Raw genomic sequence first — 15,714 nt, 5'->3', positions numbered from 1 at the left:
GGGGCTTTGCTTGCAACCCAAGAAGCACAGGATGAAACAAGAAATATGTTAATTTTCTTGGCGTTATGGTTGCTGTTGGTGGAAAAGTGTGTTTAGCCTCTGGGCCGGCTGCTTTGGATAGAAAGCAGACCAATGACAGGTCTGCACAAGTGAGGTGTCAGAAGCGTTCACCTTTTGTTTATTCATGGATAGAGGCAGCTCTGTACACATGAAAGCAAAGGGTGAACAATAGGGGAAAAGCCTTTTCTGGTAAGAGGCTGTTAGCCAGCTTGAGAAGTGCTGGTTATCTGTGGTCAGAGCTGAAGTCTGAGTGCATTGGTGGTGAAACCTGCTCTGAGTGAGCTCAGGCAAGTCAGCAGCAGTGCAAGATCAGTACTGGTGTGACACTTTTTAAGGCGTGGATTGTTGTAAATTTAGAGGCTGACGTTTAGCAGCTTTGATTTCCATTGTGTTAACTGCTTCTTTTTCCTCTCATTGGAAGTTTTGATGCATTATTTCATGTGACTGATTGCACTCGCTCTTTGCATTTAAAGTACATCATGCATAGTTTTTCAAGCTGCATTGCTCATGCATCTTCGCCTGGATAGCAGTTGGGTGCTTGCTTCTTTCTTTATGAAAGATAAATGTCGTCATCCTCAATCAGTCCAAAACCTGGCTTCTTCTTGGCTTCCTTGATTTGCAGCAGATGAATTAAATAAGAACAGAGAGCTCCTGACTGACTGCTTTCAGGAGGCAAAGGAAGTTTTTTTTCCTCCAGAGGTGTTATAGGACTGTTGCTGTAGCTGACTCATCATGCACTGGTGCAGAACCTGACTGATTTTTACAGATCATTTTGGGGTTTGGTTACTGTCAGTCCTTGGAAAAGGAGTTCCCCTCCTCCTAGTAAGTACCTTCCTTTCTAGCATGCATTCTTAGTATGCTTCCGGTTGTTACTTAGCTAATAACGTCACCCTAACCAAATTCCTGAGAGGCTCCAGCTACCACTGACATGAATTTTTAAGTTTTAAATTTAAATCATTTTGTATGAAGTGTTATTTAAGAGAAATATGTTTTTTTAAGAAACTGCAATACTCATTTTCTGCCCCAGGTTGATAGTTCTCATACCCATTAAAGCAGAAGTACTTTCTTGTACTTCTTCAAAGCACTTCAGAAGTGGGCTTGGTTGCCAACTTTGTCCAAGGGCTTATTCAGTCCCTGCTGGAGAGCAGCCACTGGTATCAGATATGACCTCAGAGAGCAGTAGGAAGGCAGCATGCAAAGAGCAAAAGGAGGTTCGGCAGGAGTAGCTTGAAGGTAAGCTACCCAAACAAGACCATATTCAGCATATCTACTGTTAATAATGCTGCTGTGGATCCTCTGCATGAGCTGTCTCACAGTACCGACCCAGCATGGGAATCTCTTGGCTTTGCACTAGCCAACTTTGGCACCAAAGGGAGTGTTCTGTATCCTTTGGTTACTGGCCGTTGCCTCGTGAAGGCTGCATGTGTAATTTATCTGTCATGTGGCTGCTGGTCGTGCTGCAACGCCAGCCCACACACATGCACAACTGCGGGTGCCAAAGTTAGGTTTTTCAATTAGGAGGCTCATGTCAGGGGTTCTCTGTATAGTTAATGGAGACAGGGAGATAGAGATACACTTTCAGGGGGTGATTCAGAGACTTGGCAACTGCCTAGATATGGCGAGTCTAGAGTCCCTTCCCTTTCCAAGACTATCTTTCTTCATCATTGTTATTAATGCATTTCATATTCATTATAATGGAGAGCATTGGCAAACCAGAGGAATTTGTACATATGGGTTTTGGCAACTTCTGAGCTTCTGTTCAGTGTCTTCATAGCTTTCCCAAACTTCCTGTTCTCATTTAGATTATTAAGAGGCATAAAGAAAAGGATACTTCAGGATTATTACAAGAAATACTGGTGCATTGATCATTTTCTAAGACTACCCCTTCCGGAGAGGATCAAAACTCCTCATGCAAGAAGATAAATGGTATTTGGATTGTGGTAGTTACTTGTGAATTCAGGGCCTCAGAGGAAGGCTGTACTGATCAAGAAAAGCTGAGAAGGTTGTTAAGTACAGGCTTACTACTGAGTTCAAGGGTGCCCATCACCAGGAGAAATTCCATAGAGCAACACAGTAAGAGTGTGCCAAAAACGACTGCATTGTATGATCTGCTGGCCTTGTACTGTGTCTAAACTTTCATTACAGCATTTAACGTTGCTTGATGCCCTACTTAGGGCTTGCTGTAATGGTGTTAAAAAATGAAGGTGAAAGATTTTACAGAAGTTCTACATAGGCAGGCAATTTTATTTGTAAATCTTTGTCTATACTTCATATTTTAGTGTCTGGCTGTCAGTTCAGTAAGTGCATGCTTTTTGGCTGAGTGAACAATATTAACTAGCTGTCTAAAGACAGACTATTCTCTTTTGAACACTTTTAAAAGGTTAGGTTTCATAGGGGTGAGATAACCACCAGAGAATCCAAAGCTATTGGAAAAAAAACAATGTGGTGTTTCTTCCAGCATGCTGCCACGTACATGTGGTGTTGCTGAAAGGAAAAGCAGATGATGAAGGAAAGAATCAAAGGCAGCATGCAGGGGAGTTTGGGATACTAGAAAAATCAAAACCAGCTGTACATCGGTACGCTTGTTAACGTATCAGATAAGTAATGTATCAGTGAAACGTGCATAAAGTATCAGCATGTGGTATACCGTAGGTACATATTAAGAAATGTACCTGATCCAAATGGATCTAACAGGAAAGTTATATTGGAAAAGGCAGAGTAATATACCTGGAACACAAGGATGATCTTCAGGAAATAATAGTACTTTGGGAGGAAAAAAAGTGGGGTAACCTTCTGTTTGCCCTATCAGTTTTCTTTAATGCTTTTTCTCTGCTGTTGTGACGAGGCCTTGTCACAGAAACAAAAGATTTTCAAGAGGAGCTGTCAGGGTATCTAGGCCATATCATTGCCAGCGCAGAGGAGTTTTTGCCAGGAGTGATTTTTTTTTTTTTGCAGCCTGTTGAAAAAATCTTGAACGCTGTTGCTCTCTTTCTTTGGAAGATGCAATTGCACCTGTAAAATAGGAGTCTTTGGAATTCTGGAAGGGAAGGTTTTCCCAGCTGCAATTGGCCCCGCTCCTGTACGGGATTATTTAGATCATTACCTTGTCTAGTAAATATTTTTTTCTTTTGATAATGTTTAAACTCCTAAAGCATTTTACTAACCCTTTTCCCTGCCCTGTCTTGGGCAGAAAACGCTGTGGTTACTTAGCAACTCTGCTGGAGGAGAAGGCACTGTTCCCAGTTGCGCTGTTAATGCTGGCGTTAATTTGGCATTAAATCAGAAATTGAAATTCTTTCTTAGGTATGAAGAATTTGAGAGACCTTTTGCTGTGTTCATTTTCAAAATGCAGGACAAGTTTTCTGGGAAAAAAAAAACCCAAGAAAATTTTGTTTGCTAAAATTACTTTGAGGTTGTTTATCTAAAATGATATAGCTCATTCTAGGGTAGTATTTCTAGCATGCTGTTTTCCATCAGGGGGTGGGGAAGTTATCAATTAATTTATATTGAGAAATGATTAGACAGATCTCAAAGCAGGATATGCATTTCTGAACTATTGGTCACGTGGCTTAATGATGTTCACATTGCTTAGGGCCTTAATGCACCTCCCAGCATATAGGTTTTTAAGATGCCATTTGAGATGCCAGAGAGGTCCGAGACATCCACTCGGATCTGAGGGGTATGGCACAGGAGATGGGGGACATCCCAGCTCATCTTTAAATGAGGGAGACCAAGGAGGTGTCCCAGGGGTCTCAGCATGTTTGTGTTTGTATTTGAAGGTTAAAAAAGTCATCTTCATTTCTAGCTGGAGGAAGGAGGTTCCTTACCTGCACATTTTTCACCACTCATATTTCCAGCCTCAGGTACCCATGTTAAATGCTTAAAGCTAAACAGTCTTTGCTTGCTGCATTAGTCTTTTTTTACACTCTGATGTGATTTCAGTGTCCAGTATCTCAGTCTACTAGCATTGGAAAGAAATATAATGTCATTTGGGATATCTGCACATCTTCACTTTACAAAACACTGTCCTCTAAAACTCATTTACAACAGCAAGAACCGAAATTAGGTTAAAATGTGTGTGGCTGTTAAGAATAATAAAATAAGATCCTTGTTCTGGTTGGTGATTATACATGATAAAATTTGGCTGGTGGCTTGGTCTGCTAGTATCTGAGTATACATTTGGACAGAAAAATATAGAGGTTGCAGCCTGGAATAATAAGCAAATGTTGGAGAGAGTCATTGGCTTCCTCATTTCTGGGTTTCATAACCAAAGAAACCTGTCCCACTTTCTTTTGTCTCTTCCATTAGTGACTGTGTGGCCTGTAGTCATATAACCTTCAAAAGGTTCCTGATCTTTCAGGGTGGCTGGGGTTTCCTATAGCTACTTAGGTGTAAAGTTAATGTGCATTAAGAAATGAAGCAGAGGTGAAACCTCCAAACCTTCTCTGAGCCAACAGAGCAAAACAAGAGCTATGACCAAAAGAAAGCAAGGGGCCAGAAAAGCTCAGGGAGGCTTCTGCTGTTATCAAAGAATATCTTCTAGGTGAAGTTTTATTCTTCTAACTACTAAGCAGTAGTGAGAGCTGCACAATCATAAGAAGAGCCAGTTTGTTTAATGTAAATATCATCTTCATTCAGCTAAATATCATCTTCATTCAGCTAATATCATTCACCTAATAAAAATATTGTGTACATTCTGCTTGTAAATGAAAAATTTTTAAATAAAAAACTCAGAAAAGTATTTGTGATACTTATAACTACCATATTTTATTTTATTATTTCAAGACTGGGCTTGTTTTAGAAGACTTCTATCTCTGTTATTACCCTGCTCTATTGTATAGTGTTATTTCAAGTAGCTTTTGAAGTCATTTGTGGGGGAGTTGTATAGGCCATTTACAGAGGACAATAGTTTTTAAAATGCTGTTATGAGAACTTGGTTTTGTAAGATAATCAGGTATATAAATTAATAAGATGGTATGAAGATTTTGGTTTTCATAGTAATCTCCAAATAAATTCTTACTTAAAACAAACAAACCCCAAACCCACCTAAAGCCATTTATCTTGAATTTGACATTTTTCAGCTGTTCTGCTTATGATTCAGGCTTTTTTAAGGCCAGCTTTAAACATTCATTGTAAAAATGATTTATTCAACTTTCACAGAGTTTAGAAATAGGCTTAATGGATAAATTGAAGAAACAGTGGGAAGGGAAACTACCTCAAGCTCACCATGATGGCAAATTTGAAGGTTTAGTCCTTCTAAATGAATATTCACAACCATTAAGTAGTCCTTTTTGTGTGGTTTTGACTCGTTTTTGCTCCATAGCCACAAACTATTTTTATTATGCAATTGTGTCCCTCTAATAGAAGGAGAATAGACTTCAATCTGCCATGTATAATTTCAGCCAGAAAGTGATGGAGATATTAAGATCAACACGAGTTTTCTCATTTTTGCTAATAGCAATATTAGGTCATTTATATTTTACTGAGCAGAAGAATGTCTGCCAACTGTCATACTAGGATGGGCAAAAGTCAAATGCAGTTTATTTAAATGGAGGCTGGCTGGCTGGCAAGAGTCCACGTAAATGTTAGTGAGCTGTTTTCTGTGTCTATCAGTGAACAAGCTTCAGAAACTCCCAGGTCACTCTGGACTCTGTCATCGGCCACAAAAAGGAAGACATTTAGCAGCCTACTAAATTTTTGTGGGAAGAAACAGTCTAGTGCATCAAAACAGTTTTTCATCTGACTGACACACACTTTAGTCAATGGAAGGAGATGAATAATCAAGGGAAATTGTTCTTCACCCTTCAGCCAGTGTTGCAATGTGCTGCATTTCCTACAGTGCTATGCCGTGTTGTCATGCAACTTCATTGCTGGCTGTTAAGTTATGACCAGCTACTGAAACTGTGTTATAAGTCTTGCTGGTTTTTGTTGGTCATCTCAAAACTACTCTTTTCTCTATGAGCAAAGAAATATAAACTCTTCTGTTTCATATATAACTCTGTTCATGACCAAAAGTACATGTATTCTTTGCCTGTGAAACTTAGAAATCATTGCATTTCAAGAAATAGATTCTGTAAATTAAAATATGCCCCAATTAGATTAGAGGTACTGTTACCACATTGAGTAACTGCAGTATGAAGATTTTGTGTGTCTTTGCAAGAAGACAGAAAGAAAAAAAAAGAAAATACTGAAAAAAGAAGGAAGGGATAGATTTGGTTTTACCGTTTCCCAGGCTGAGGCAGTTAGCTGTAAAGTGAACAATGAAAATCCAGCACTGGATGATTTTTATTGAAAGACCATATTATTGAAAGCTCTCCCTCAATACATTCTTTTAAAGGCAGCTAATAGATCTGTGACACAAACAGCTGGTGAACCTGTATCCATTGTCTGTTCTCCAGGTGGTCTCAAAGAATGGCTTGAGGTTTGGGTAATCTGCAGCACCCTAGTAACCACTTACTGCTATGAGAATTTTCAAAAGTCCATGGAAGTCTAGATTTGGTGCTGAATATAGTGTTAGGGCAAATTTTATACTTTGGAAAATGAGGTTGGGTAAGGGTAACATCTAGGCATTCTTAAGTTCATCTTATTTCACCTGCCATATTTTCAACATTACTTTACCTAAACCAAGTAGTATTGTCCCTTTCTCTCCTGACTGCATTCACAGTTATACCTAAGCCACATTCAGCCTTTCCATCTTCCATCCGACTTTTCACTGCACTGGGCTTGGGTACAGCAATGGTCTCTTCTGTTTCTTACTGAAATGCTTTGTAATACTTCGATTTACTTTGTTCTGTTAATATTGCAAAAATAGGTTAATACATCCCCTTTCTGATACAAATCTTAAGTCCATTATCACAAGTTAACACTGAACTTGGCGTAGTGCTTTAACAGTGTCATCTGTCTTTTGTGTGCATGTGTGTTGACAAGAATTGTACACATTTCAAATGGTGCAAGACAAATAGTATTCATTTTAACTGTAGGGAGCACAGTGTCATGTACCCAGAGTTTGAATACTGGGAGAAGAAAGTATCGTCTAGTATAATACTATGTATCAAGTACAATACTATGGACATATCAAGTATAATACTATGGATAAAATATGTTGAAAATGTTCATTGGAAAAGCAGCATTCAAGCTCTTTGAGTGATGAATGCTCTTCTGTGTTATCTCCAAAGTATGGCTGTGAGGAGCTCAGATAACTGTGTGAAATGAGTGGTTGTGGGTGCTCTGCCTTGTTCTCTGCTGGTGGCAGATGCTAGAGCCTGTATTCATCACTTCTCAGAGTTATGAATTCACTTACCAGCCCATCTTAGGGCCAAGGAAAGCTGACGACACCACTTTCAGACTGAAAATAGTTTGCAGCTTTTCAAGTCTGTATCCTATTATAACCAGCAGCCAACTGCTGCCACTGGGTCAAGTGGTTGAAAGGTGGTGAGCAGCTCTGCAGGCTGCACTCACAGTGAGTGTTACTGGCCTGGTAGCTGGGCACACATGTGTGGCTAATGTCTCTCTTGTTTCTGTTTTCTCCCACCTAGCTGCAGTATTGAAATACGAGAACAATGTTATGAATATCAGACAGTTCAACTGCTCCCCTCATCCATACTGGCTTCCAAACTTCATGGATGTGTTTACTTGGTCCTTGCCATTTGTGGGTGAGAAAGGTACGTAAACTGGCTCTGTAGAAACTGCAGAATCTAAATTTCTAAGTTTCTAACTCACTGTGCATGTAGCCTCTTTTATTTGAAATGGCAAGAATAATTTGAAGACAGATAACTTGCTTCTAAGGACAAATTTGAAGAAACAGGCCTCAGAGGGACAGGCAATTACTAATGGTTAATCACATTTCTCAGATGTTTTTGTAATTTCCACTCTTTCCAGGCAATGATGCCACTATGTCTCTGCTGTAAAAGCAGATTTTATTGCAGGCCAGAGGTGCATTCACTGAATAAAATTCTTTTCAGTTCTTCCTTTATAAGCTCTTAGACATTCTGTTGGATATTGCTTCCTGCTCAAGGTGCATCACAACAGGCTTCACTACTTCAGGGTTACATCCTTACCCAGCAGACCTTTATGAGAAGGTGATGATGGATTGCTTTTTCATCAGCAAACATAGAGCTGGTGACAGAATCATAGAATAGTTAGGGTTGGAAAGGACCTTAAGATCATCTTTTCCACCCCCCCTGCCATGGGCAGGGACACCTCACACTAAACCGTGTCACCCAAGGCTCTGTCCACCCTGGCCTTGAACACTGCCAGGGATGGAGCATTCACAACTTCCTGGGCAACCCATTCCAGTGCCTCACCACCCTAACAGTAAAGAAGTTCTTCCTTATATCCAATCTAAACTTCCCTTGTTTAAGTTTTAACCCACTACACCTTGTCCTATCACTGCAGTCCCTAGTGAAGAGGCCCTTCCCAGCACCCTTGTAGGCCTTCATATGCCAGACCCAGTCTGGTTAACTGCTCTGGAGAGATGGCAGGAGGAATGAAAGCCTGTTCCTCAGCCCCTTCTCTACCCAGGGCATATGGTGGCTCATTGCTGGCAAGAAGACTCCAAAGAACATAAATGGTGTTTTATTGAAACAAGATGCTCTTGATGTTGCCTGAAGACAGCTTGATGCTGTGAATGTCAAGCACACAAAAGGCATGAAAACACTTTGGTCTAACATATTAAATGAGTACATAATGCAAACTGTTTAAATCCCAAGTCATTTTATTCAGGGCCTGAGATGAAGCTTGCTTTGATCCATTCATTACAGTATATTGCTGCAACAGCTATTACTGCCAGAAAACTGTAATAAACTCTTAAAAGCTGCTTGGAATAACAGTTCTCTCTTAATAGGCAACTGGAAACACAGCCAGCTGTGACTCTCACCTGCAGTCATTGACCGGCTTTGTTTTCAGCTACTCTTATGTATGGGGAAAGCCGCTGGTGAGAAGCCTGAGGTCCCTGTGAACAAAGCTGATAGACAATGAAATAGGGCTTAACAAAGAATAGACAGCTGTTTCCACTAATGGAGACATTACAAAATCCATAATGATGTGTGTTGCGGATTCTTGTGAAGCAGATAAAACGCTTGCATTTTCTTCAGCTGTAAACTCAGCCAGGCTATTTTTAGAATGGGCCTGTTCTCCATACACACTAAAGTCCTGTAAGACCCTTTTGTAAAGCCAGTTTTTCAGATGTTTACATTAGTGGCCTCCTCAGGTGAGGTTGCAAGGTGCACAGACAGATTTGTTGAGGTTCTGAGACCATGGACACTCCTCCTTCTTTTTTCCTGGGTGGCTTTCTTTTTGTCTGTGTGTGTTTATGTTTGATCCTTCATGTCTTCCCGATGGTCGCTCTTACCAGTTGCTTGGGAATTTTAGAGCCCCCAAGAAGTGAAATCAGTGCTTTCCCATTCTCCACAAAACAAAACTCGTGGATGTAAAGGATGTTCTACATAGCTTTTTGTTTCCTTTTTTTTTTATAGATTTTTTTTTCCTTCAAAAGCCAACCAAGGTAGGAAGCTGTTGGTTTCACTGGTGGTTGTTAATGTGGAAAGTCTATCCACTAATCCTGTCAAAGGAAAGTATTAAATCCTGCACTAATGTAGGAAAAATATAGCTTTGTCCCCACCCTTCTAATATTCCAAGCCATCATAGTTGTCACAGAAGAGGATCTTAATAACTACTTGATTACAAAATTTAAAGTTCCAACTTGTGTAGCTAGTGCAAGACTAGACATGCCTGGTAACCGTTTTAATGATGCTTTCTACATGTAGATGTAGTGGAGTTCTTTTCAATCTGCTAATGATTTCACATTTTACCTCATAACTTTGGCTTTTTTGATCTCTTACATTTCCTTGGTTGTGATTTTTTTGCGGGCGGTGGGTTTTCTGGGTTTTTTGGCTGCTCTTACTCTATGTGCTCTCTGGTTAGTATCTCACTGCTGCCTTTCCAGGAGGAGCTGGGGCCAGGTTAGGGGTTAGCCTGAGGCTGACCCTTCCATGTGCAAAGTACAAAGTAAACAAGCTGAATATATTCTGTATTTACCAATAATGTTTGTATTGAATACAGAATAGTTCCAGCTAGAAGGAACTTTGAACAGTCATCTCTAGTCTATTTGCTCTGATTTCAAGGGACATTGCCCCTTTGGTGTAGATGTATTGAGGAGGAGAAAACAGAAGTTACCCAGTTTATTGACAACTGCAGAAAGAGAGGTTTTTAAACACACTTTTTTTTAAGGTCTGTTTGTTGTGGTGTCTTTGGAACAATTGTTATGGAAAACTGTCCTTTTTTAATGACACAAGACACTTCAAGCTTATATTACTACATGCATAAAACAAGGCCATTTTGCTTAAAAAGTAGGTGCTGGTTTTGTACTGAATCTTCATTGACACTACTACAGGTAGAGTTTCCTCTCTGACACACCAAGGAAGCTTAATATCAACATTTTGCATTTATTTTCTATTTTAGTGACAGAGATGCTGGTAAATGTGCTGAACATCTGCTCAGATGATGAACTCGGGACAGAGGAAGATGGGTTTGATGGTAAGAGCCTCCTGCCCTTGATTGAGGTTGTTTGCCCTGAAATTACTTGAAAAGGTTACTTACTAACCCTGGGATAATATTCTGAGTCCCATTTAAGTTATGTGCTGCTGAAAGCAACTGTTATGCTAGACCCCAATGGATTTGCTCACTGCATGCTTTGGAAATAATTAATGTATCTTCCAAACTGCTCTAATGCTTTCCTTGGCCTCACTCTTTGGGTTAAAAAAACTGTTTTTCTCGCTGTGAAATCTGGATTGTGTTCCCCCAAAGGGATAAGATGTTGATTTCATGCATAAGATCCAAGGGATTCTCATAGAAAGTTTAATTATACCAATGAAATGATCTTCATAGGATGAAATAAGCTTCCTGCAGAGCTCCTTCTAAAACATCAGTACCACAGCTTTGGAAGACTTGTACTTGTGATGTTTCATTAGTCACCTCTTCTAAAATACTTGTGTATCTGAAAGGCTTTAGGAAGCAGTAGAATAATAATAATAATAAAAAATCCCAACATGCAAACACAGAGAATATTCTGACCTGATTTCTGCTAAGGAGAGAAGAATGGTCCCTTTCTGTTGCCATTTGTGTTGGAGTTTATATGATAATAAGTTGCCTTGTACCTGTTGGTTGGACTGTAAATTATACTTTATATCTTGTAATTTGTGGATTCTTTGAAGTCAATTTATTTTACTAGATGCTGGTTTCTGTTAGGCTGTGCAAGAGTAAATTGCAGATCTCCAGAATGTCCCTTCTCAACTGAGCAAAACTAAATAAAAAATTCCATGCATCCCTGATGCTCTTACTATGGCTGCTTCCAGTGTTAAAACAAAACACAAAAACAAAACAACAAAAAAATCAGGGAAAATAAAAGAAATATTAAAAAATAAAAGGAAGCCCAGAAAATCTAGCACTACCAGCTATTCTCAAGATGTTTGCAGGTAGAATGAATGAACGAGGATAATGAAGAGCTTTCTAGTAAGAAATATTGAACAAAGTTGTGTTTAATAATTAAACTTCTCTCTCCAAGTCTTTTATTTTTAATCTTTGGGAATGGAGGGTGGATCACGTGTTTTGACAAATGCTTCCTTTGCAATGGGGAGGAAGGGTATGGATGGTAGCGCTTTGATTTTGCTCTGAAAAGCCAGATGGAAATTCCTGTACTGCATCTGCCACAGAGTGTGGACGTGAACAATTATCTTGCAGGACTTGGGACAAAGACTGAATGTATTGAAACCAGTAATCAGTGGAGAGAAGAAAACACCTGTTTGAATATTGTGCCCATTTTTTTTCCTCATGAAATTTAAATAAGTAGCTACTGTGTAATTAAAGCAGCGTGTGAAACAGTACGGAGGCATACAATGAGTAAAACTGTGTCAAATTAAATACAGTAGCAACAAAACCATGTGCTTAAAATCCTTGGCTCAAGAAAGCACTTAAGTGCAGGCTGAAATCCCACTGAATGCAATGCCAAGGCAAAGGCTTTATGGGAAGGATTTTAAATTAATTCAGCATTGGCCTAATACTTTCTATTAAAGCTGTACTATAAACTTCCATAGCATGAGCATAGGCAGGCCAACGCCTGTAGTCCTTTTCTAAAACTCTAGTGTGTCAGCGTTCTCATGCCTAAGCTGCAACTCAGGGCACGTATTCAAAATGCAATGAGAACCGATGAGGCGTTAGGGGTCTTTGGGGACAGCAGCCCTCTTCAGCTGCAGGAGGTTTCTGCATCTATGGTGGTTTTAATGCGAGGAGAATGACTCCACATCCCGCCTCCCCTGGAGTTTTACCACGGCACTCCTCCAGACATGGAGTTTGCAGCAGTGCAGGCAGACCGGCTGAAATCCTCTGGGCTTGCATGTGTGTGTGCCGCATAATGATATCTAACAGCGTTAAAGTTTCCAGATGAGGAATAATTAAACTGTTCCTGGTACTGTAATGTTAATATTGTCTTAAATCTGCTTTCAGGATTTTTTCTGTATGAATGATTTCTCTGTGTAAAACATTATGTTAGGGAAGATACTAGGAATGTTGTCTTCTGTAGCATGTGTAGCTAAAGTCAGAGCTGGCATATGTTCATGTCTGCTTTCCCAGCTAATCCCCTTAGAGCTGTAAAATGGTATCTGTGGTGCTGGTGCTGCAGCTTGCTACGGGCACACACTTGTACCTCCAGCCCACTGGACGCGGTAGGCTCATGGGTATTGTGCACATTGAAGAGTCTGGATTTGGGCATAAAAGTAAATATGAGGGTTGATTCAAATTTAAATAGAAGCTGATATCTTTAATGTTTTCCTGATGGGTTATGGTTTACTATCTGTACAACAAAGGAAAAACCCTCTTTCTCTTAGAGAGATTTGAATTCTGTATCTTACCTTATTATTTTTTTCCTTTGGGGCCTTGCCTTTTGAGGGAGGAACTGCAAAATGTATTTCATTTGTGTTCTTGATGAAACAGACTGAAATGATTATCAGCTTAGAACTACTTCTGTAAGGGCTATATATTGACAGTCTTGCAGTGGTTCAGCATTTCCACTGTTGTTCAGTAATTTTCGTCCAGCTTCCTTGGAGGACTGCAGCAGTACAGTCCTATTCGCCCCCTGACATTTTTCTTTTGCAGTAATTCCCATAGAAGGAAATGGCTGATATCTGCACAGTGGGTGCGTTTTATTTGATGGAATGATCCTTTAAAATCGTCACTTGTTTTTTATATCGCCAGTAGTTTCCAGGGCTCGCTGCTGATTTCCTTTCTCTCCTTGCAGTTTGAACATGCCCTGACCTGGGTTCCCACATGTAATGAGAATGATCCATCACTATGGTTTGCACTGATCATTCATTTGCTATCTTCTCTTACACTTTCTTGCCCTCTGTCTTCCCCTCTCACTTCCCCTTTCAAAACAAAGCCCCATCAGTATTGTCTGACCTCACTGCATGGTGTTCTTCTGAGCCCTTTTTTTAAATTATCATTGTTATTTTTGGTTCTGAGTCATGCATGTTACATCCAGCCATGAAGCAGGATGCTCAACAGCATGTGTTCCCCCTTTTATTTTTTAATTTATTTCTTTTATTTTTATCTGTTATTTTGCTTAAGGAGACACATCATGGGGATCTGCTGGATTTGTGGTAGGCAGTTACTGTGTATGCTTAGTGGGAGAAAGCCTAAATAGCAATTGTAGTGCCCTTTGTCCCTTACATCCCTGCTGGCCTGCATTGGCCTTTTGGATTCACTGATTTTAAAAACAAGAGACTATGATAGGTCAAGTTTTCTTATCTCTGATAGTTTCCTCTTGTTGTACTTTCTCTTTCCTGTTTGCTATGGTGATTGCAATGTAATCTGATCCAGCAAAAAATGTCTTGTGTGAACATTAGCTCATGTGCTGTAATGGTTTGTGCTTCAAGTGTATCACTTAGCAACAGGAGCTGCAAATACTTTACCTAGCCAGCATATAGTTGAAGTCCTGTTTTATTTTAATTAGCAACATTTCTAGCCTCATGCATGTGATTGAAAAAACAAACCTAATTAAAAGGGTGCAGTAATGTAATAGGCAACTTGACACAAATGCACTGCTTGCTTTGTATACATCACTATCATGATTTGGCATAAAGATGTTCCTAAATTACCTGCATTAATTTTTGTATTGCCTTCAGAGGTGTAGCTCACAGCCTTCTCATGGAAAAGATACTGTCATAGTGCAGCGATTGTTCTGCAATTGGAATACAGCTTCCCCAGTACAGTGCTGTACTACGAGCCTAAAGAGAATTACCAAGTCAAACTTCTTTTGCCAATCAAAACCTGGTCCTGCTGTTAAAAGTGGCAGGCAAAATTTGCCACAGATCTTCAATGCAATAAACTACCAGGCAAGCTGAGCACTAACTAACACAGGGACTTATTGAGCAAAAGCAAAGGCCTTGTCCTCCTTAGGTCTCAGTTACTTACCAATGCCTTGATAAGGGTGTTCATGATACTACCTGGTGAGAGAGTTCTATCTTTTCAATGAGTTATTACTAGGAGAGAAATTGAGTGTTTTGCTACTGGTTTATGTTTGTTCTCCCTCTAAACCAGAAAAGTTGGGCTGCAAAGTATACCTCATCTCTGTGAGTTGGTTGCAGAGGGGCATTTTAATAACTTTATTTATACATTCATTGATTTGGCCAAGTATGTTTGTTTCTATGCCAAAGCATTATTCATGAGCTGTACTATGGCACTTTGGTATGCTCTGCCTCTTCACTAGCCTAGCAGCATGCACTAAATAACCAGGACCCCCAAAAAACATGTCCTGGTGTAGTTGCCCCTGGGCACTGAGTGCTACACTTGTTGCTTTCAAACACAGCTCATTTTAAAATGCAGTCCCGTGGTGCTCTTTGGATTTGTTAATTGTATGCTGCTGGACCATTTAAATATGTATGCAGTAGTTAGCACAGGGTTTGGAAGAAACAGCAGACATGTTTATCATACTAAGCTATTCTTTCAGATATCGGATGTAAATAAGCTGGAATAATTGGCTTGTTTCCTCTAAGAAAAGAGGTATCATCAGGCAGGCACACCCCATGTGAACTGGGGAACTGTTTTTGAGATGTGATTAAGCCTTATCGAAGCAGCTGCAGTAATGTAGGAGGAAGTGTGTGTTCAAGGGGTGGTAACACCAAGGCTAAGCTTTGCTGGTGATCTTCTGCCTGCATGTTGGTTTCCTGCAAAACCTACTAACAAGGCTTTAAGCTGAAAAGTTTTCTTTCTCCCCCATCCCCGTCATTCTTAATCTGTTTCTTTTCTTTTGGATATTCCCTGCCTAATTTGTTTCTTTTCTGTTTTTCAGACTTTATTTAAACATTACGTTTCCATTGATGTTGTCAAATGTTCTGTATTATCTTTTGTTTTCATTCTACAAACATCACTGATTTTTTTCTTTCCCCCCCCTTTGGAATTCATAAGAAGATCCCATTTGTGCACAGAAGAAAGGTATTCAATAAGTTGGAAGGCTTAAGTTTCTTTAATTTTCCTTATGCTTAATTAGATAATACATAATGTATTAGGATATCAGTGAGAGATTTTGATTTGGCTTTATTCCTCAGTATTATTTTCTGTCTGTTCAATCCTATATCTCAGAATATTTTCCGACTTTATAGTCTC

General features: G+C 39.7%; 1 protein-coding gene across 1 annotated transcript in view; it reads left to right on the top strand.

Moving 5' to 3' along the window:
- PPP3CA (protein phosphatase 3 catalytic subunit alpha) overlaps positions 1-15,714 on the top strand; it is a 107,092-nt gene that overhangs the window by 76,048 nt on the left and 15,330 nt on the right. Inside the window, exons 8-9 of the mRNA XM_034064638.1 lie at positions 7,596-7,721; positions 10,519-10,593. Of these exons, the coding sequence (XP_033920529.1) occupies positions 7,596-7,721; positions 10,519-10,593 (201 nt within the window). The remainder of the gene's footprint in view (positions 1-7,595; positions 7,722-10,518; positions 10,594-15,714) is intronic.

This window comes from Melopsittacus undulatus, chromosome 7 (genome assembly GCF_012275295.1).
Source record: "Melopsittacus undulatus isolate bMelUnd1 chromosome 7, bMelUnd1.mat.Z, whole genome shotgun sequence".
NCBI classification, from domain to species: Eukaryota; Metazoa; Chordata; class Aves; order Psittaciformes; family Psittaculidae; genus Melopsittacus; species Melopsittacus undulatus.
Note: the sequence above shows the minus strand (reverse complement) of the source record. Positions and strands in the feature narration are given on the sequence as shown.